This window comes from Hoplias malabaricus, chromosome X2 (genome assembly GCF_029633855.1).
Source record: "Hoplias malabaricus isolate fHopMal1 chromosome X2, fHopMal1.hap1, whole genome shotgun sequence".
Classification (NCBI taxonomy): Eukaryota; Metazoa; Chordata; class Actinopteri; order Characiformes; family Erythrinidae; genus Hoplias; species Hoplias malabaricus.
The window spans coordinates 17,759,408-17,782,115 of record NC_089819.1 but is presented as its reverse complement, the minus strand read 5'-3'; the positions used below and the strand labels follow the sequence as shown (position 1 = coordinate 17,782,115).

Here is a 22,708-nt window from a genome sequence, read left to right as displayed (position 1 = left end):
ACTCCTCTTATAGTGTATGTGGGGTTTTCTGTGATAGTCAAATAATTGATTTTACGTAATCATTTTTGAACAATTTTATCATTAACCTTTATTTCCAAAAGAGGGCAACAATTCAGTTTTCCATTTAAGGAGTGATTGAAACCTTAGGCTGTCGTAGGAGACTACATTTCCCAGAAGGCACAGCACAGAAGGTACGTTGGCACAGCGTTTTGTCACGTGGTGATTCTCAAACTTTGTTCACCCAGAGTGCTTCAGTTCGGCGTTTAGAGGAGGCGAAGTGAGAGGTGAGTCTGGTGTTCCTCACTCTTTCGAAGTTAGTGTCTCTGTTCTCACGCGTTTTAAATATGCTAGTCGTTTCTTTATAGTTGATTGAGTGGCTGGGAGCAGGAAAAAAACCGACTGAGACAGCGAGTGAACTAGACTTAGGATAACTAGTTCTCTCTCTCCTATTTGTTTGCGTTCAGCTGTATATTTTCTATAATCCTGGGTGTCTAAACTTTGGTCAAACCCAGTCTTTGCTGTCCTTGTACGGTACCGCTACATTCTCATAGCTCTGAGCACAAAGGTCATAGTCCGGGGTCTAAAGGTGTCGACAGCTGTATCTCTTGAAATACCACAGCCACGGGGACCTTTGAATGTTAATATAACGTTAATGATTAACAAACAAAGACCATGGTACCTTTTTGTGTAATTGATTTTAACTCATTTTTATTATGCTTCTTGTCAGAACACCTTTCTGACAGTTTTCTGAATGTATCTAGATCAATAGGAAACCCAGGTAGATAAATGCTGGTGGTTCTCGTGGTTACAGCTGCTTTATTCCACAGCAACACTTTGCACAGCATCGTCTAAAACCGTGTCGTGACTTGTTCTTAGCTGCCTCATTACTTTACCTCAGACCAAAGCCTAAGGCTAGCCCTAATCCAAATGAATATTATGTGGTTTGGTTTTTGACCAGAGGCTTGTATAGGAGCCTAAATCCGTTTTCAAGTGCAAGTATTTTTAGTTCAGTGAAATAACAACAGCAAAATAAAAGATAACGTGAGAACTTTTTGATAGTGAAGTTATTGGTTAAAAATAGCTGAAGCATTGAGGATCAGCAGTGGAGCTGGATACATCCAGGAACTGAAGAATGTTGGGTAATATCTTGTTCTGTTTTCTACGGAAATTCTTGAACGCAGCCGTGACGTCACTGGTGGACAACAGCTGAACAACGCCGCGGTAAAACACTGTTATGACAGTATCTATCTAGCTAAATAACCAACATTATTCATGACAATAGCCTAGCAATAAGCTAAACTCAAATTTAGAGGAACCGTTATTCTTGTAAATGTGATCGAAGTCGAACTCGAATTCATCCGACACTATAAACCTCCGTAATGCAGCTACGTAGCCGAGTATAATCTGAGCCACCGAGTTTAGCGAGTCAAGCTAACGTTAACTAACACCAACTAAAACAGGCGAAGTGTGTGTCCTTACCCTGTTTACCTCCATGTTACAGAGGCTCTTGAACACCTTTCGTTGGTGTCCTTACATGCCCATATTGTTGGAAAAGCGCCAGTGAAATGAGCTACAGATAACGGAGGGGATGGTCCTTTCCAAAGTGCCCGTTTAAAGTTGACAAATTTAGTCCATTTTCTGGATATTTTGGGATCTTTGGGCCATTTGTGCACAGATGTCCCACTGTACATTGAATTATTGCAGCCGAAAACAACAAACCTTTTCGTCATTTTGTATTAAATTAAGTGCAACTTCTAGAGTTGTTGTCCACCATCTACGTCACAGGCGAGACTCCTATTAGAGTTTCCGAACACCGTTGGGGGGGGGGGTCTTTTAAACATTATTCCTTGAATTAGTCAGAAATAACATGTTTTCTCACTATCACTAAACACAAGTTAGGAACTCAAATTCCACTGTATTTATTTGTTTGACACTTTCATAGAGCTGGTGCTTAGCCTTTAACAGCAAGTAAAACAAATGTACTTTTAGAACATTCTGTAAATTACAAATCTATCCAAAGTCAGATTTTAATCTCGGTAGATGTTTGAAACCTTTGATTATGCCAGGAGAGGTATGACTTATCTTGCTTACGTGGTGTTTGTTCAAGTGCAGGTTTGTGCAAGTTGCTACTGTGAAAAAGAAAGTCTCCTGTGAAACATGCTGACTTAATGTTTACTGTGCTGACTTCGCAGAAATGCGATGATAAAGGTGTCTGTAAATGTGGCGTCTGCCAAACTCACCTGTAATCTTTCCACAGATTCACAAGCTCCTGTACAGTTAACACTCATAATTACAAAGTACAGTGTACAAAGTACAAGCTTATAGTGGTGTCTCTGTGCTCTTCTAAATAATATACTGTCTAGGCCAACTAACTGCCACTGCACATGGGAGCATTTCGTGTCAGATGCCTATAAATCAATGAGTTTCCATCATGTGCTTGTGTTGGAAATGGAAAAGCTCAATATGCCCCAAGGTCAATGCAAATACTACAAAGATTGTGCACACAAATGAAAGGAAATTTGTAATTTTCAATATTTCCAGGCCAAAAACTATATTTACACAGTTTACCCAATAAGCATTCTTGCTAACTGTTTGTGGTCCTTGTGTTTAGACATGCTACCTACATACCAATGTGGATTCTTCAATACAGGGATGTTATGCAGTGTTGAAAAAGCCATTTGAGACCACTTAACATCTCAAAATAGATGTAACTGTGGGCCAGGTTGCACAGGGCTATCTTTAATATAAGCTTCAAAAACTTATCTACAAACGTATCGACAGCCCCATTTCCTGAAAAGTTTGGACATTTTATAAAATGCAATAAAAACCTGAATCTGTGATTTGTTAATTCTCTTGAGCCTTTTTTTTAATGAACAAAATTACAAAGAAAAAAATTTCCAGTGAATAACTTGATTGTGTTTCGTAAACATAACATTTGATTCTTGCAACTGCATCTGTGATGTCATGTGGGTGCATCAGTACCTATACTGTAGAAACACAGTCTGCTGTCAGACTGACATCTTTTTCCAGGGGCTCCATGTCTATTTCAGCAGCACAATGCCAGGCCTTGTTCAGCATGAGTTACAACATAGTGACTTTGTAGACAGAGTGCATGTGCTTGACTGGGCTGTCTGCAGTTCAGATCTGTCTTCTGTTGAAAATGTATGGTGCATCATGAAAGGGAGAACCATACAATAGCAACCACAGACATTTGAGCAGCTTAAGTACAGTTTACAGCAAAAATGAGCAAAATTCCACTTGCAAACCTACAATAATTCATATCTTAACTTTAGTAGAGGTGTCCCAGTGGTAAATGCCTTTGTTTTCAGATATCAATTTCCAAATTAGTTTAATAAATTCTACATATGTATTATTAACTTGGTAATAAATCTATTTTAGTCTGTTCAATTTCAAGTGAAAGAACAAGGTAGAGTTCTGTTGTTACTGCATTTTTAGATCTGGAATTGGGTTTTGTTACTTAACACCAGACATGTCTTTAATGATCAACTACATTTCTATTTACTGTCACTAAAACTGCGTTTTTCCATTTGCGCAATATTGCACAATTACGCCACAATGATGCTTACCGTGTTTTCCCGAAAGTAAAACAGTGTCATACATTCTTTTTACCCCCAAAAGTCCCACTATGTCTTACTTTCGGGGTATGTCTTATATTGGTAAAAAATGTCGATTTTCGTTTTAACCATAAAATTAACATTTATTAACAACCTGAACAGTATGGTATTCACCATAAAACAGTTTTATAAAAGCAAGTGCCAAGAATATCTTGTTACAACTGTATCATGACGGTATTTCCATGTATAACATGTAAAACAATGAAAAACGGTAGGAACGAACAGTTTGAATATGTAATACTGGAAGATGAAACAGATTTATTCCATGACAACCATGGCCATGCCAATCAGAGCGGCCACCAGCGGCTGCACATGAGGGCACTGAGGCTGGGTCTTGGACCACGGACAACATTACTGCTGCTCCCGCGGCCTCCACATCCCTCCGCTCGTTCCGCTCCAGATCCGTCCGCATCCCGCTCTAAGCGTCCGCATCCCGCAGTTAATGCAGCAAAAGGTACCGGTACTATGGCTTATATTTTTCCAACGTACAGTTTACTATGTCTTACTTTCGGGGTACGTCTTACATTAGCCGACCCCCCTAAAACCCACACTGCGTCTTACTATCGGGGGTGTCTTACTATCGGGGAAACACGATAGAAATACTGACTCTAAAATGTTGATCAATACCTCCCTTTTCTATGGCCTTCCTCTCAAATTAATAAGCCGTCTCCAGTAAATCCAAATCTCTGCTGCTAGAGTTCTTACGTCTACCAAGTGCACTTCACATATTACACCTGGCCCCCAGCAGCTGCACTGGCTCCCTGTCATTTTTGGATAAGATATAAAATTCTTCTTCTAACCTTTAACGCTTTACATGGCTCCTTTTTATCTTTCTTTCTCCCTTATCGTCCCTCTCGCACACTTGAATCTACCAACACTGAACTTACTGTCCCTCATATCAGACACTCAACCATGGGTGGCAGATCCTTTAGTGCAGTTGCTCCTAGTCTTTGGAACATTTTGCCTCAATCTCGCCATCTCTGTTCATCACGGTCTTTCTTTAAATCTCTGCTTAAAACTTTCCTCTTATCTTCTGTTCATCCATATTAATTATTATTAATTTTCCCCCTCCCCTTAATGCTCTGTAAAGCATCCTTGGGTTTGTGAAAGGTGCTATATAAATTGAATGTATAATTATTATTATTTGCAAAAGATTGTTTAATATTAATATTTGCCTGAATCTTTGAAATAAGGCATCATATTCTTCCAAGCCTTCAAAAGGTCTTGGTTAATATTTACAGCATTCTGTTGGTAAATGTCATTGTTTTCCTATAAATTATTAAACTTTAAAAAGAAAAGTATAAATATAGTCTGACTTAATAAGCTTTTTTGTATCTTCCAGGTATATGCAGATGGCCAAATGTGGAACTGAAACTGCCAAGTGAGCAGAATCCCTTTCAATAATGTACAGTACAAGCTTGCACTCCTGCTGCTCTGCAGATGATACAGATGATTACATTGTTGATTGAATGCCAGAGTGTATCCAGGAGGTTGTAAAGATGTACCAAATTGTCCCAGTCACTGTTGGCGATGTTGGCCTTAGTGCCATGCGCCATTACACGCCTCCAAAGAAGAAGCGAGTGGATCGACAGGGAAGGCGTATGATCGCAGCAAGCTTGATAGGTGCAGTGTTGGTCATCGCAGCTGTGGCGTCCTGGTGTTATTACTCTGCCTCATTAAGCAAGGCAGACTTACTGAAGACTGAACTGTTAGACCTCCGTAAAAATGGCTTTATCATCCACAACCAAGCTGGAGCTGTTGTGTTCCAAATGGCTTTTAGGTATGTACACTCTTTTTTTTTTTTTTTTTTTTTTTTTTTTTGAATGCTATAACTGCGATGATAAGTGAGTTTTCTTTGCTAATAACTTCACAGTTCATAAGGTTTCTGTAGTTATTTAAATAAAACATTTTATAAGAACCGGAAACATGGATTTAATATTTCAAATTGAATACAAATCAGCAATACTGATTTAAGAAAATAACTTGGAAATGAAGGTGTGCATTTGTTTTATGTTCAGAATAGGCATTAAGTCTGGAAAAATGTTTTTTTTTTCCTGCTTGCAACAAGAAATACATTTTGAGGAACAAAAACTGTCAGTATGTGATATTTCTGTGCAGCTAGTCATGACTACAAATATCACAGCTGTAAAACAGAGCTTAACAAAATAAATGCAATTCTACAATGAAATAAATGTTGGTTCTAGGTGTAACTTTAAGTCCAATGTGCTTGTTTTAGACTGTAAATTCTTTTTTCATTCTTTATTTTAGATCAGGCTCTCTTGATTTGGATTCCTGCTCACAGGAGGGCAGAAAACTCAGCTGCAGTCGATCCAGTGCAGGACAGCTTAATTTCTTCATTGAGACCGTGAAACCCAAGGATACAGTGATGTGTTATCGTGTGCGTTGGGAAGAACTTGAAGCTTACCGTGCTGTAGAACATGCCATGTCCTACAACAGTTCACACTGGTATGGTGGGGCAGAAACATGGTCTCAGCATTGGCCAATTGTTTTTGCTGGGAACCAAGAACCTAAGCCGTTTATCACAAGCGATATTTATTCGAATCCACAAGCATTTGGAGGAATCCTGGAGCGCTACTGGCTGTCTTCCAATGCAACAGCTATCAAAATCAATGACTCCGTCCCTTTCCATCTGGGCTGGGATGATAACAGCAAGACTCTGAGATTTCAGGCGAGGTACGACAACAGCCCTTACAAGCCAGATCTTGGACAGCCTCTCCGTGCTGAATTGAGCTACCGTGTCTGTGTTGGGTACGATGTCACTTCCATACATAAATACATGGTCCGTCGTTATTTTAACAAACCCAATAAAGTTCCATCTGAAGTTGTTTTCAGACAGCCCATTTGGTCCACCTGGGCCTTGCACAAGACAGCAGTGAATCAGGAGAAGCTGCTGAAGTATGCATCAGAGATAAAAAAACATGGCTTCAACTGGAGTCATCTAGAGTTAGATGATAGATATACGAGCAGCTATGGGGAGTTTGAGTTTGATCCAGAGAAGTTTCCAAATGCATCTGAGATGTTTCAGAAACTTAAGGATGATGGTTTCAAAGTGACCCTGTGGACACATCCTTTTGTAAACTACAACTCTACTAACTTTGGTATCGGAGTGGAGAAAGGGCTTTTTGTGCGAGAACCTAGTGGTGAGTTACCTGCTTTGATCCGCTGGTGGAATGGTATTGGAGGCATCTTGGATTACACCAATCCAGAAACTCGTGACTGGTATGCTTCACACCTTCGCACCATGAAGAACAAATATGGAATAGCTTCCTTTAAATTTGATGCTGGAGAGACTAGCTATTTACCTCAACAATTCAGCACCTTAATGCCCTTGCAGGATCCCAGCGTGTTCACCCGTCGCTATACTGAGATGGCTATACCCTTCAATGACCGTGCAGAACTGCGTTCAGGCTACCAATCCCAGAATATCTCCTGCTTCTTTCGGATTGTTGACCGGGATTCACTTTGGGGCTATGACCTGGGACTCAAATCTATCATCCCTACTGTGCTAACGGTAAGTATTCTCGGCTACCAGTTCGTTCTACCGGACATGATTGGAGGAAATGCTTACCCAAACCGTACTGAAGGTCACCAAGGACTGCCTGATCGGGAACTTTACATCCGCTGGCTGGAACTTTCAGCGTTTATGCCAGCTATGGAGTTCTCAATCCCTCCGTGGGTCTATGATGATGAGGTTGTTGAGATAGCCAAAAAGTTCACAGCAATTCATGAAACCCTGGTGGCTCCTCGAGTTCTTGAACTTGCCAGTGAAGTGTTGGACACCGGAGATCCTATCATCCGTCCTCTTTGGTGGATTGCTACAGAAGATGAAGCTGCCTACAAAATTGACTCCCAGTTTCTCATAGGGGATGACCTTATGGTAGCACCAGTGCTTGAGCCAGGCAAACAGGAGAGAGATATTTACCTCCCAGCTGGTAGATGGAGGAGCTACAAAGGTGAACATTTTGATAAAGGACCAATTTACCTTACTGACTACCCAGTAGATTTGGATGAAATTGCCTACTTTGTATGGTCAGGATGATAAGGGATTAAGACACCAGTGTTGTTTTTCCATTGCATGGTATCAACAATACTGGCTCTCCCGGAAATGTAGCTGGTAATGTTGCAAAACACGAGGGTCTCCAACACGCTTTGTAAACCACAACAAAAGCAATGTATCTTTAAGACTTGTTTACTCATCCTGTATTTGTGTGTTGTTGTTTTTTGAGACTGAACATGGTTATGTCCGTGCATATGTTAGACAATCCAAGAAACATATTAACCTCTTCAAAATATGACAGTGTAGTTTTACATGCTGCTGTTGTGAGTTGGGTAAAAACAAATATGATCTCTGCTGTAGGGCGGCACGGTGGTGCAGCAGATAGTGTCGCAGTCACACAGCTCCAGGGACCTGGAGGTTGTGGGTTCGATTGCTGCTCCGGGTGACTGTCTGTGAGGAGTTGGTGTGTTCTCCCCGTGTCCGCGTTGGTTTCCTCCGGGTGCTCCGGTTTTCTACCACAGTCCAAAAACACACGTTGGTAGGTGGATTGGCGACTCAAAAAGTGTCCGTAGGAGGGAGGGAGGGAGGGAGGGAGTGAGTGAGTTTGTTTGTTTGTTTGTTGCCCTGTGAAGGACTGGCACCCCTCCAGGGTGTATTCCCGCCTTGCGCCCAATGATTCCAGGTAGGCTCTGGACCCACCGCGACCCTGAACTGGATAAGCGGTTACAGATAATGAATGAATGAATGAATGAATCTCTGTTGTAGCTTGGAGATTTTACAAACAGCTAGAAAGCAAAAAAGTCAAGTAGAGTAGGTGCCATGCAGTGGAAAAGTGCAACAAGAGCATTTAGCGGTTATCTTTGAGCAATAAGCTGTCGTGCACAAGATTTTTCAAACCTATGTGCCTTGGGAGTATGTTTCTATATATGTTTTGTGCATGTAGATGACTTTGATACTCAGCATCTTTTTCAGTTAATAATGTATTTTCATATAGTGATTTCAAAAGTGTGTGTGTGTGTGTTGCCCTGTGAAGGACTGGTGCCCCCTCCAGGGTGTATTCACACCTTGCGCCCAATGATTCCAGGTAGGCTCTGGATCCACCGCGACCCTGAACTGGATAAGGGTTACAGATGAATGAATGAATTCATTAATTAATTTAAAAGTATCATGTGACATAACTTTTTACCTCTTAATTTTTATGGAGAGCCCACAGTGTGTGTTATTATGTATTGGTTTGGAAATGTATTTGGAAGTTGGGAGGTAAACAGTTAAAAAGAAGTGATATTTTGACCTGTTGGTTTGTAAGTAAATAAAATGCCAGCTATTGCTTTGTCTCCTCATTAAGAGAGTATGTGAATGTTGTAGTCTGACACTGAAATTTTGAAATATATTGCATTATTTGTTTAATGTATCTGTATTCAGATAAAAGCACAATAGAAAATATACATTAATTTATGGTGATATGTGCTGCCTATGCCATTTAGTATTTTTATGTTTTTTAAATCGTTCCTGCCTTTTCTAACTGAATCTGTGCCACAGGTTTTGGACAATGCCACTTTGCTCATAGTGCCATTTTCTTGGTATGTTTTGATAGTGCTACTATGAACATGATGTACATATCCAATACACTGGTCAGGGATTGTTTTCCAGTGTGTTTAAAAAAAAGTCTTGGTAAAATCTAACTTTATTGGAACAAGAGTTAGAAATATTAATTTAATAATAACAATTTATTTCAATTTTTATTAGAACTGTTAGATGTGTATTCCTGCTGATACTCAAATGGTTCTTAAGCTTGAAACAAAAAAAGGCCAGAAAAGGGAACTTCTCTGATTTAGTTTTGTTTGTTTGTTATAATTATTCTGAAATTGTGTGTTCATGAATTATTCAAATTTCACATTTAAATAAAAAAAGGAAGCCATGTATTTAATGTTTTATTTTTAAAATGTTTAAAAAAGTTGTTTCATACTTTCAACAAACATCAGTTGGTTGTTATAAATAAAATGTAACAAAAATGTATTTTTGTTTTTTGAAATAACACATTTTAGTGAACCACTTTATGGCCTTTTTCTTGTTGTTTATGCACTATTTAAAAAATAAAATAAAGTAAAAACATAAACCTCGCAATTATACATTTAAAAAAATCATTGCACTTAACCTTTCACAAAATCCTGTGCTTGTCTGTTATTGCAGTGTCCTGGTCCTGGAGGCACCATGCCCTACACATTTTAGTGGTTTCCCTGCTTTACCACACCCACTGCAACTCTGAAAGGACTTCTTTATTAACAGGCAGGTGTGTTGGGAGAAGGGAAAGCAATAAATGTGCAGGGCAAAGTGCCAGGACTAGGGCTGAGAAACACCGACATATTGCATGAAGCTGCTTAAATTCATATCAGTGCCAAATGGAAGCAATCATATAGAATTAGGTGTGAGTACTGATTATTGGCTTGAGATGCAGGAGACACCAGTAAACCTGAGTCCTGATCTGTTTCAATGCAAGAGAGTGAATACTGTGAGGAATACACCAACCAGGAAAGCCTGAAACAAAGAGTGGATAAATCTATTTAGTGCCATGTTTATGACATTCTACCATACTTTATGGCATGTGTAAAAATGCCTAGCAGACCAATGATCTCAATTATATTTTGTTCCGATGTTTGCATGGCTCAAACAGGCACATTGTGGTTCAATTACAGACCATTAGGGTAGGTGACATTTGATGGCATAAGCATAGAGAAGTATATGTATATGCCAATTTTAATGGCTTATGCCACTGCTGGACTGAGAATAGTTCAACTAAAAATATCCAGCCAGCGGTAGGATGGCCACCCAAACCGTATAGCAAAAGACGAGCTACTGTCTCATACTGTACATCTACAAGTTGGATCAATGAGGAGTTCTCTAACAGTGTGGACAGCAGTACTGTTGTGTCTGATCCGCTCGTACCAACACAGCACACTAACCACCACCACCTCAGTGTCACTGCAGCGCTGAGAATGATCCACCAACCGAGTCATACCGACTGTGGTGGTCCTGAACACTGAACAGCATGGTGAAATATGAAGGTCAGTCTGTAATGATAGATTTTCAAAATACTCTGTTGTCACTGGAGCTTAGAGAATGGGCAGTGACTGTAGAAAGTTAGACGACTTATTGATAGGGTGACCAGACGTCCTCTTTTACCTGGACATGTCCTCTTTTTTAGACTTAAAAAAAAATTCCGGGCGGAATTTCACAAACGTCCAGGATTTTGTTTTTCTAGAGCTTACATAGAATTTCGAGAAGCGTTTCGTTCACAAACTATTCCCGCCCTCCCCTACTCCGATTGGTTCGCGTGAGTGAGAAGGGGGCGTGGTGAAGTAGCCTAAAATCTTCTGATTGGACGGTCTGACTGTAGAGCTACCGTTATTGGTCGTTAACTTTCTCTATAAACATTTAATTGGTCAGTCTGCACGTCAGTAGTCCTTGTTTACGTCAAAGCAAAGCTCATGTACCCACCCTCATCTCGAGCAGCTATGCCGAAACGTAAATGTAAGTTCTCGGATGAATTAAAAAAGAAATTCCCATGTTTTGTGTAGCAAATAAAGGTATAAAGGACCTAAAAGCACACTTAGGTTCAGCTAAGCATACAACGGCAGCGAGGGGCGTGACCTCATCACCCCCCCCCCTTATTGATGTAGCATATATCCTATTACAGCAGCTCAGTCTTTTATTTTGAAAAACTGAGTGGGCGGTTTGACTAGTGGCGGCGGTTTCCAAAGAGATGCAGCGGCTACACACACACACACACACACACACACACACACACACATATATAACCGTCAAACCCTCCTTCACGCTCAGGACCTACTGCTATTCATCATTTCACCCCGGTAAATATGACTTACAGTCAAGCGATGCCATTTTAATTGTGACTGGTCTGTTTCCTTTTGTTCGTAACATAAAAATTAGCTGTTTTTTTTACAATTTAAAAAACAGTATTCACTTTTATTTTGAGTTAGTGTGTTTGGACATATTTCAGCAAAGTTAGAAGTTAATATTTCCACTGTGATAAACACGACAGCGAGGGTAGTAGTACCTAAGGAAAGACTGATCTTGACTAAAGTGAAGATTATCAGCGCCACCGTGTGCCCAGCAGAGCTCACACAACATGGAGGTCTTGATATAAACGCTCAACACCCACCTCCCACCAACTCCTTCCGTGTGCCACTTACCTACAGTGGTTCTGAACCCCTGTCCTGGGAACCCCCCACAGCACCATTTATCACGGCTATACCTGGCTGTCTGAATTTACCTGATTTGTTAGTGATTCCTGACCTGGTCATATCAGGGATCTGTCAGTCTACAAGTCACTTGTGTTATGTGTAGATTTCACCAGCTGTTACACACCAGACATGGTGTGACTCCTGCCCAAGGCCTGTTACTGTGGGTTCTGCTGGAAAACCCTCCACTCATTTATTCAGCTGTATCCTGAGGGAAGCGGTGGTGTGGCTTGGCCAGAAGTACGATGAGCCAGACCAACCCTGAAACAGCCTTTCTGTATTCTGGCTGCACATTTTATATGGCCTTTCTAATTTCAAAATATTTAGCTCTGTAAATGTTGTTAATGAGCTATTCCACACAGAACATGCTTCCCCTGCCTTTATCACCCAGACCACAGTGACAGCTGCTCACTGCACTGGACTAGAAAAACCTATCAATATTTATGACTCTATCAAAACATAGAACAAATCAGTTTAGATTGTTTTTCACAAATTACATCCAATTAAACTGTGTTAAGAGATGTCATGTGGCATTACAGAGTATTACGTAATATAACCAATGAGATATTTAATGGTAGTTTTAGTCAGAGATTAAATACCCCGTTAATCTCTGCAGTTTTTATGGAATTGCATGGTTATTGAGGTGTGGTATCTTTTAGGTTTAGTGGCTGTGCATGCAAGTCTCACTTTCTCACTTGTAGATTTTGTGGGCCTGGTACCAATGTTTATATCTTTTAAAAGATGATATTTCATGAGTATTATTTAAACATATATAATTGGTTTCAAAGAAGGCAGTATTTGGAAATTTGTCTCATACATGTATGCTTATCAAACAGTGTTACATCAGGATTAGTGGTGTCCCAGTAAACATTTAGCCGTTGATTCAACGTTGAAATAACGTAATGACTGCCGTCTAATCAACGTTCTCTTAAGGTTGAAAATGAAAAAGACGTCCAAACACAGACATTGAAAAGACGACTATTAGACGTATTTTGGGCGTCCATTGACGTTATTAATTGGTCCCGAAATAAATTACTTGTATAAAACGCGTTTTGGACGTCCACTGACGTTATCGATTGGTCACCACTTACGTCCATTGACGTTTAAAATATGTCCTTGACGAACAGACTACTTTTAGACCTATTTTGAACGTCCAGGGACGTTCCTTGTTTACTGGGATAGCATTGTGAAATATCTTCATTAGTATTTTAATACTGAGTTTGAGTGTAAACCTTGAATAATTCTCCGTGCTGAGAAGGCTCTCAGGTCTGGAACAAAAGCAGAACAATACTTTTCTAAGACGCAGTTAATAAAATGATACAAATCAAAATAGATGCCATTTGTGGAGTGTAATATTAAAACCTTTTGTTCAGCAGAGTGATGCCCCTTCAATATTGCAGTGTAATAGACTGCACAAACACACAATATTGGTATAAATTAGTTAGGGCTTGACAGCAGGGTTGTTTAGAATACGTTGTAGCATTTTTGACCTGACAACAGCATGATAAAGCAAATTTGATATAATGGAGCTATGGATGGAGTATATCTGACTGTAGTTATTAGTCCAGGGGGGCACCCTTGTTCACAGAGGGGCCTGCTTTACAGCTGACCTGTCGCTTAATATGTGCATGGGTCACCGCCCACAGTAAAGAGAGGCCCGAATAGTCACAGTTCACAGCAGCTACCACCAGGTGGCAGCGCTGACCCACAACAACAACCTGGACATCGTGCCGTCATGTGATCACCAGGCCCTCACAAATAATTGTTGTTTAAAGCAGTGGTCAGCAGGCTGTATCTGTGCTACTGTTTATACTGGTCCCCCTCACAGTGCTACTGTAGTTTGTTTGTGACAAAACAACAACATTTGTGGTTTCTAGAAAGCCTTTTTTTAAAAAAACAGAGTGCTGTATTGTGCAAGTGGTGGAATATAAATTAATGTTAGTTGAATATGGAAAATAAAAACTAAATATCAATCCTAATTTCCATTCCCCTCTTAAAGGTAAAGCAGCCACAAAGGGTTCCTGGGGAAGATATCACACAAGAACAACTCATAGTCCTATGAATAACCCTTTAGTTTATAGTTCTGTAAAGATATGGTATCTGAAAATGAGGAATATGAGAGTGGGGAAGTTTTTAAATTTTAAATGTGTTAAGGTCTCTATTGGCTAAAAGTTTTCCCAAGAACTGCCTGTTTAAAATAAGAACATTTATTTTTAAGGTCGTCTCTATAGGCTAGTGGTGGTTTATATCTGGTTTTATTCAAATCTCGTTTGATGTCGAGAGTCAAATAAAATTGCTCCCACTTGTTTTTCCCTGTTTTTCCCTGTTTTTCCCGTCACGTATTCCCTCCACAACAAAGCGGCGTCGTTTGAAATGTTCTGCAGTCCCTGCAGCTAAGGCAATCTCACAGTCCATTTAATTTCAGAGCAGCTCCCCAACAGATTTAGATAGCTTCTCTCAGCTTGTGCTGCAAACGGTGAACATCCCCTTTTCCAAGGGGGCCCATGCACTTTTGCGTTTGCTTTTCAACTGGCCCCTTATCCCCGACCCACCCATAAACCACCGCCTGTGGAAATGAATGTGAAATGATGACCCCTCTCTCTCGCTCTCGCTCTCTGACCCACTCCCTTTATATAGGGGCCCCCAATTTAACCCCCAACCCCCTGAAACTCATCTCGCCTCTCTGAGTGGAAACAAAAAGGGACACAAAACAAGTTTGGTTAGACCAAACCGCGGCTCGGGCGGCAAATATTTCAGCTGGGCTGTGCCAAGTGTACGGTTCACTGTCCGGTCACCTGAATCTGTCAGTTTAGCACGTCTAAGGCAGCAATCAGCGCCCTGCTCCCGCGCCGAAGCTGCTTCTCGAGGCCCCAAACATTGCCTGGCTCATTATTCCCCCCAGGAAGGTCGTGGCCTTGACTGGCCGACCGGAACCTGCTCACTAATTAAGTGCGCTGCTTTGGCACTGGACGTGTCGTGTCTGTAGGACTTCCTACTGGGATTAACGCTGCCCCTGTTCACTTTTCATAAAGCTGTGGGACGGGGGGCTGATCCAGCACATCCGAACCCTGAAGCCCTGCGGTTGTTGTGCTTGGGCTAAGCTAAAAGTGGGCGTTATGCTCAGAAATATGTCTTTGTTCATTTTAAGTCATTTTTTTAAAGATATGCAGTATTTTGTTCTTTTAAGTTTTATGGAGACATTCATGAGCAAAGACATCCGTTTATTTTTAAAATGTGAAAAATTCCTCTCCGTTTTTGAAAACGGCTGCGCTATCATGCCAGTCCAGTAGGGGGCCATAGTACATCTTAAAGAGAGACACCAAAATAACGCGCACGAGAGAAACAGGTTTAATCCCAAATCACTCCATACTCCCTATGTAGTGCACTATGCAAGTCACGAAATGACTGAATTTCGGTTTTAATAGTGCATTAAATATTTATAATAAAGCAATATGTATATTTATTTATATGTGGGAATCTGAAATCTAGTGCTAGTGGCATGTACCTTGTAGTTTACTGACTAAGGGACTTCGCTATGTAGGGAGTGAGGAGGTATTTGCATTTCAGCCAGAGACAGGCACGCTGTGTGACGTCAGCGTTTCCGAAAATATCAGTTTTCTTTTTCGTCCACAGAAGAACGGTGACAACGGTCTTTTCAAAATCGGTCTTTTCAAAAAAGCGTTTTTGAAAACTTCAATTTTCAGTGACCCCAAACGCTGTTTACGTGTGGACTGCCAAAACGCAGACAGAAACTTCCGTTTTTAAAAGTAAACTGATCTGTGTGGACGGGGCTATAGAATCAGACTTTGTTGGCCATTTATGTTTGCACATACAATGAATAAGTATTTGATTACACAGCAGCTTACAGTGCACAGTAACACACACACACACACTTAAATTACAGTGGCCTACGCGAAAAGTTACAATGTGCAGTTTCTGCAGTGCTGAACTCAGAGTAGCATTAACAGAGGCTTCTCCGAATTACATGTCAGTGAAACATCACTATAATTTTGAAATAAAATTTACTTGAGAAAGAAAAAGAAACTAAAGAAGCCCTAACAATCCATCAGTTACATTTTGTATTTGGAGACCAGTTTTTATTTTCCAGTAATATGCTTATTATCTGTTTATTTTGTTGTCCATGACATTAGAATAATATTTTGCTCTGATTTTTAACAAGACACCTCAAGAATAAGTTATGTATTTGGCATATTACCATTTTGAGTTTGCCATGCTCTAGGTAAGAATGGTATTATTTCAGAACAATTTGGCCTTAATGTTTCTATACTGTGTTCAGAGTTGAAGGAAGGAAATGTGCTGTTCTTGCTTGGGCCTGTGGTGGCTAATGACAGCTGTCCCATATGCGCATGCCCAATGTGTCCCATGGCATCTTCTAATGTATCCTTTTATTGATCGCATCTGTATTTCTCTCTCTCTCTCTCTCTCTCTCTCTCTCTCTCTCCCTCCGTAAGATGCTCCCCTCCCTCTGTATCTGTGTGAAAGTCATGCTCCACCAGATCGTGGCCCGAATTGTGTACAAGTTACCAAATGTCCAGTGTCCAATATGAGGCACACAATATGTCCTAGAAGTATTAGATCATCGAATTAAGCTGTGTTACAAATCGTTTGCAGATTGCTCTGGGAATGCCCAGCACACTCTAAAGCCATAAGAAGGATGTAGAGGATCCTGCACTGTGGATGCCATATGTAGAGCAGCTATTGTTCATTACACGGTGATTACAAAGCCCACCCTGCATCTCCTCTACAGACTACTGGCATGATCCTTTCTGCATTCTTCTCCAGCAGTGCTGTGAGATGCAGAACTTCAGCCCAGCTGCTGTGGCTAGATAACAGCCGGTCATTGGGAATGGCTGATTAAAGGATTTGGAAAATGCTATGTGTTTCCCAAAATCTGCCTGGTCAGGGATTACAGTGCTGTGTTTAATTTCCTGCCAGGGGTTAGCAGACCTCTAGCAACATCCAAATGGTCATGTAATCTTATCAAAGAAACAAGCAGAGCTTACCATTCAACTGAGATGATCGGGTTTTAAAGCTTAGACTCGGACAGCAGCTGTGTATATCAGGGCAAGAGTGGTGTTCTTGGATTCGTTTTGGTTCTGCGTACTGTAATGAATGCAGCATACGTCCAGAGATGAAATAATCCTACATCTTTGACGCTTAGGGCAAGTTTCCCAGATTACATGCTCATAAACCTGAGGATTTTCGATTTCACCGCAAGGACATCCCCCAAGTGGTAAAATACAGCAGGTTCTGTCTTACCTGAGTTTGAGTCATGGCATTTCACCAACCAGAACAGCCTTAGACCACATGAGCACAATAAACCAGTACCAACCTTTTCTTTGAGATCTACCATTTTTCAGGTTTTATTTCGAACCCAAAACTTATACGTCTCATTCAGCTAATCATAGACCTCTGAAAGTACCATGATTTATTAGAGTTGATAGAAGATACAGCTCCGAGAGCAGTTTTGGTGGCCACTGCACTAGTTCGGTCTGGCAGAGGTCCATACGTATTGTTCCTGTGATGCATCTACCACTTGTTAGAACCACCCAAAAATAAACACGGTGACATGGCAATTTTGCAATGTTATGAGTTAAAAGAGGACCACTTGAGTACACCAAAAGTATAAAAGCATAATGGGATGTCAAAATGGCTTCTTTTCAAACTCACATTCACTTCTGTTTATTTTTGTCTGAATAGTGTGTACAATGACCGCAAAGCACCCCTCTGTCACACGCGTTTACATTTTAAATATAAAAGTTTAAATTCTTAACTTGGCCCACCAGTAAAACAACACATTATCACAGGCAACCAATCAAGATTTAAGTCTGTAACTAATCCAAAATGATTGAAAAAATCTGTGAAATTTAGGAAATAATGAATCATATTTTTGCTTTTTCTGTGTTTTTAAATGGTTTCTATGTTTTGACTTTGTTTTATGCTCTGTAAATCCATTACTGAATATTCTTGTGTCCATGTACTTGTCAGACGTATTAAACCATCCCTGAGCAGTACCTTGCGCTTGTATTGCATCATGCCTTGCAAATAATAAGGCATCATATAAATGTCGCATAAGTATGCACCATGCAGTAATGGTACTGTATCACTGGCCTTGCTGTTCAGTTCTTGATCCATCTGTGAAATTGCCTTGTAATGTAAGCATACAATTCAGGTCTACTTGCCTAAATACCTTGGCGGTTTGTTGTTTTTCACTTGTAGCCTGTTATGGCTTTACAATGTCAGGCAGTTTACAAAGAACAGGAAGTGGAGACAAAGATATGCCATACATTTTATTAATTTAATATAAAAGCAGCAGGCTCTAGAGTGTAGTGTCGGTTTTCTTGCCTAGATGGCACTCTTTCCCCATATTCTTCGCTAATTGGTCTTTGTATTCTACTTTGTTCTGGACAGGAGAAAGCCAAGCACAGTTTGTTAAAGAGCTTTTGTTGTGGAAACCTTGCGCCCTTAGATACATATGGGGAAACTGGGCTGCGAAAATGAATTGAATTAATTGTTTTTGTGATGTCATGAAAACCAACACTCCTTTATCAGCCTACAGCAGCATAGCTCCCACTATTTACATTAAAGTTATAAGTGGTGTTCAGACGGGACTGCTTTTAAATAAGGCACAACACAGGCAGCCTGTCAAGACAAATATTATTTAAACGTATTTATGTGTGTCATAAGAACTGAATGACATTGACTCCAAAATTCTAAAAACAAGTTGGTACTTGTTTTTTAGGGCACTGAAGGTAGATAAATATTCAGTCATATACAGGAGGTTGTGATTTCTTCATTATTAGTGATAGCAAGCTAACTAATAAAAATGTACAGTGTTTAATTCAATTCTGGTGGACCTCAGCTGCACACTGACTTTCATTCATTCATTGTCTGTAACCGCTTATCCAATTCAGGGTTGCGGTGGGTCCGGAGCCTACCCGGAATCATCGGTTACAAGTTGGGAACACACCTCACAGGGCGACACACATTCACTCTTCTACAGAGATTTTTGAGCCACCAATCAATGTGTGTTTGTGGGAGAAAACCGGAACACCCGGAGGAAACCCACACGGACACAGGGAGAACACACTCCTCACAGACAGTCACCCTTGAACCTACAACCTACCTGCACACTGACTTGTGGTGGATAAAGAGTGAAGAACTGTTGCATTAGTGGAGGAATATGTGGAAATATTTTAACCAGTGAGCTACCATAGTTGTTAGCCAGCTAGTGATCTCGCTACTATCAATAATAAAGTCATAAACGTGGCGAGGGTTATAAGCTGAATTACATTATTAAGTTGTTTATGTCTGCTGTCAGCACTGTGGAGTTATGATGGCGAAGGGTTAGTCATTATATTGTCATTTATAACTACACTTTATAACTAAAGTCAATCTCCTGCAGTCGTTAGAGACTGTTGACAGAAAAAAGACTTTTAAAAGCAGAAAAACATCTCAATAGCTTTAGTGCAGCACTGCTGCTAATCTATAAATATACACCAAATAAATACTTGTTGTTCAGAGGTGGCATTTAAGGTGGAATGGAAAAAATCCAATAATACACTGGTCAATCAGCTTGGTTTGTCCTTCATAAACAAACGGTACAGTCATTCACGTATAAGTCATTCACCATATGGAAGAGTTTAGAACACAACATACAAATATAATTACACATTAAAGATAAAAAGAAAATAAATTGTAAAGAAAGTTTGAGGTTTTTATAATGAAATGTCCTACTATATTGGGATATTTCTTTTAATTTGTTTATGTTAATATTGACATTTTGCTTTATTTATTACACATGCTGTTTATTGTATTTATTTGTTTTTTTATATTTCAGGCATTTGGTGAACCCAGTAGAAATGCTGTGTCATCTTCTTTTATTATTTATGTTTAGCACAAAATAGTTTTTTTTTTTTTAAGTAGCGCTAGTGTATTTTAACTTTTTTTAAAGAGACGAAAACACTATAAACCAAAGGCTCCATCCCACTCTTGTTGTTAAAGACAAAAATAAAAAAAAAGAATGTAGTCTGTTCTAAGCAACATATAATCATTGAAAATATAAAGGCATATGTGACAGGATCAGTGTGATGCCCTGCAATGGACTAGTGCCCTGTCTGGGGTTAGTTTCATACTTTCCAATGTCTCATGTCTATGAGATCGTGTGGTGAGTGTACTGGCATGAATAGGCTGCATCGCTTCGTCCAGGTGGATGCTGCACAATGCTGGTGGTTGGGGAGACTGTAAGATACTTGGATGTTAGACCTCCAGGCTGAAAGTGGTGTTGGTTGGGCCAATAGAGGGCTCTCTCCCTGTGGTTTGTGTGGGTCCCAATGCCTGAGTGCAGTGACGGGGACACTTTACAGAACAAATGTCCCAGTCCTTTACATGAGACGTGCAGCAGACTTCCTTTTTCACTGAGGTGATAAAGGATACCTTGGCAGTGTCTTGAAAAAGAGAAGGGGTGTTATATTCTCATTCACTGGTGACTGAGTAGTGCTAAGCAGTATTAGATAATGTAACTGCACTTATCTGTATTTGCATGTTATTCTATAGCATACATTTCCTTTGTTGTTAAACACCAGTTTGGCATTGTGCACAAAAGGCATGAAGTTCATTTAGAGGCCAGACTTTCTGCTCTTAGCTACAATGTCACATGGCGATGCTGTGAAAATAATGAAATTCAAAGTATTTTCTTAGACATGTACTTGAGCTCATGATATTATTTATTAGCACTGGAAAGTGGAAAGCCACTATCCACCGTTTTACTTTGACAGGAGAACTAATAGGTGCCTGTCCAGGCATTGTGTCGGACGCAGGACAAACACAATTTCCAACTTAAAGCCTTGAAGTTTCCTTAAAGTCTTCTGTTTTTAGCAGTACAATATTCTACTGCTAAAGTTCCACATCTTTTTTTAACACCATTCTGTGGCACGCCAGTGTTATCTTGTTACACTGACAGACATGCATTCAAACTGCTGTCCTCCCTCTGAAAAAAGGATGTATGCTGTGAATTCTGACAATAGTCGCTGGGAATTCAAGAACAAACCCAGACAACGAGTGCCTGCTCTTGCATCAGCTTTTAGCTTCAGTGCTCCCTTCAGTCTCCCTCCTCCCAATTGTCTCCGTCGTATGCAAATTGGACGACGTGCTATAGTTTTCTGCCTCTCTGCCTCTCTGCTTCTCTCCCCTGGCGGTCAGGTGTGGTGAGCACAGTGGCAGGAAACCAGTCGTTGACCCCTAACTCGTCCAGGGCGGTTCCTGCTCAAGGCCTTGTGTAAACTCACTACTCAGTAGAAACACTCCCAGCTCCTGCATAGATTGAAGAAATATCCTGGTAATGTTTTACAATTTTTTTTAGCCTAAAAGAATTCAATCAGTGTCTAACTGTTCTGTCATTATATTTGCATTGGAGTTATGAGGTTAATGTTGCAAAGAATGGGAGTTTATGCTACAGCAATTAGCAGTGTGCAAACTGCATGGCCGAGTGAGCATTCACTTCCTGTCAACACATTCAAATGAGAAGTAATCCAAAATAAAAGAACTGTTTTTTACCGATGTATGACACGCTGCAGACAAAACACAAGCTCCAACATAGCTGCTACTTAGGGAGGCCACTTTCAGTACCCCAGAAAGTACGAAGAACCTGGACCTATATATAAATTGCAAAAGCTGCTAAAATGAGACTTCTGTGTAAATTCTGTGTGAGTTGTAATTCATTTAACTCAGTTAAGAACTTAGTGTGGCAGGTGTGTTATTATTTAGACTGGAAGCTTTATCATAAATGGTATAGAGTACAGGGCGGCATGGTGGCGCAGCAGGTAGTGTCGCAGTCACACAGCTCCAGGGGCCTGGAGGTTGTGGGTTCGATTCCAGCTCCAGGTGACTGTCTGTGAGGAGTTGGTGTGTTCTCCCCGTGTCCGCGTGGGTTTCCTCTGGGTGCTCCGGTTTCCTCCCACAGTCCAAAAACACACGTTGCAGGTGGATTGGCGACTCGAAAGTGTCCGTAGGTGTGAGTGTGTGAGTGAATGTGTGTGTGTCTGTGTTGCCCTGTGAAGCACTGCTGCTAATCTATAAATATACACAAAATAAATACTTGTTGTTCAGAGGTGGCATTTAAGGTGGAATGGAAAAAATCCAATAATACACTGGTCAATCAGCTTGGTTTGTCCTTCATAAACAAACGGTACAGTCATTCACGTATAAGTCATTCACCATATGGAAGAGTTTAGAACACAACATACAAATATAATTACACATTAAAGATAAAAAGAAAATAAATTGTAAAGAAAGTTTGAGGTTTTTATAATGAAATGTCCTACTATATTGGGATATTTCTTTTAATTTGTTTATGTTAATATTGACATTTTGCTTTATTTATTACACATGCTGTTTATTGTATTTATTTGTTTTTTTATATTTCAGGCATTTGGTGAACCCAGTAGAAATGCTGTGTCATCTTCTTTTATTATTTATGTTTTAGCACAAAATAGTTTTTTTTTTTAAGTAGCGCTAGTGTATTTTAACTTTTTTTAAAGAGACGAAAACACTATAAACCAAAGGCTCCATCCCACTCTTGTTGTTACGAAGTACGAAGAACCTGGACCTATATATAAATTGCAAAAGCTGCTAAAATGAGACTTCTGTGTAAATTCTGTGTGAGTTGTAATTCATTTAACTCAGTTAAGAACTTAGTGTGGCAGGTGTGTTATTATTTAGACTGGAAGCTTTATCATAAATGGTATAGAGTACAGGGCGGCATGGTGGCGCAGCAG

The 22,708-nt window shown here is 40.2% G+C and overlaps 2 protein-coding genes across 5 annotated transcripts in view; both read left to right on the top strand.

Moving 5' to 3' along the window:
* Positions 1-221: 221 nt before the first annotated feature.
* LOC136676855 (myogenesis-regulating glycosidase-like) lies at positions 222-8,213 on the top strand. The gene is made up of 3 exons (XM_066654122.1): positions 222-284; positions 4,978-5,415; positions 5,904-8,213. The coding sequence occupies exons 2-3, from the start codon at positions 5,105-5,107 to the stop codon at positions 7,693-7,695; spliced, it is 2,103 nt and encodes a 700-aa protein (XP_066510219.1). The 5' UTR covers positions 222-284; positions 4,978-5,104; the 3' UTR covers positions 7,696-8,213.
* Positions 8,214-11,382: 3,169 nt separating this feature from the next.
* The window catches only part of LOC136677102 (protein lava lamp-like), an 81,502-nt gene continuing 70,176 nt past the window's right edge, over positions 11,383-22,708 (top strand). For all 4 annotated transcript variants that reach the window (XM_066654513.1, XM_066654512.1, XM_066654514.1 and 1 more), the window contains exon 1: positions 11,383-11,522. The gene's annotated coding sequence lies outside the window, so the exon portion shown is untranslated. The remainder of the gene's footprint in view (positions 11,523-22,708) is intronic.

What these genes read in the sequence shown, in the direction of transcription:
- LOC136676855 (XM_066654122.1), top strand. Translation starts at nt 5,105, where the DNA reads ATGCCAGAGTGTATCCAGGAGGTTGTAAAGATGTACCAAATTGTCCCA. An exon ending in GTGTTCCAAATGGCTTTTAG is followed by an intron (nt 5,416 to 5,903) that starts GTATGTACACTC and finishes TCTTTATTTTAG; the next exon opens with ATCAGGCTCTCTTGATTTGG.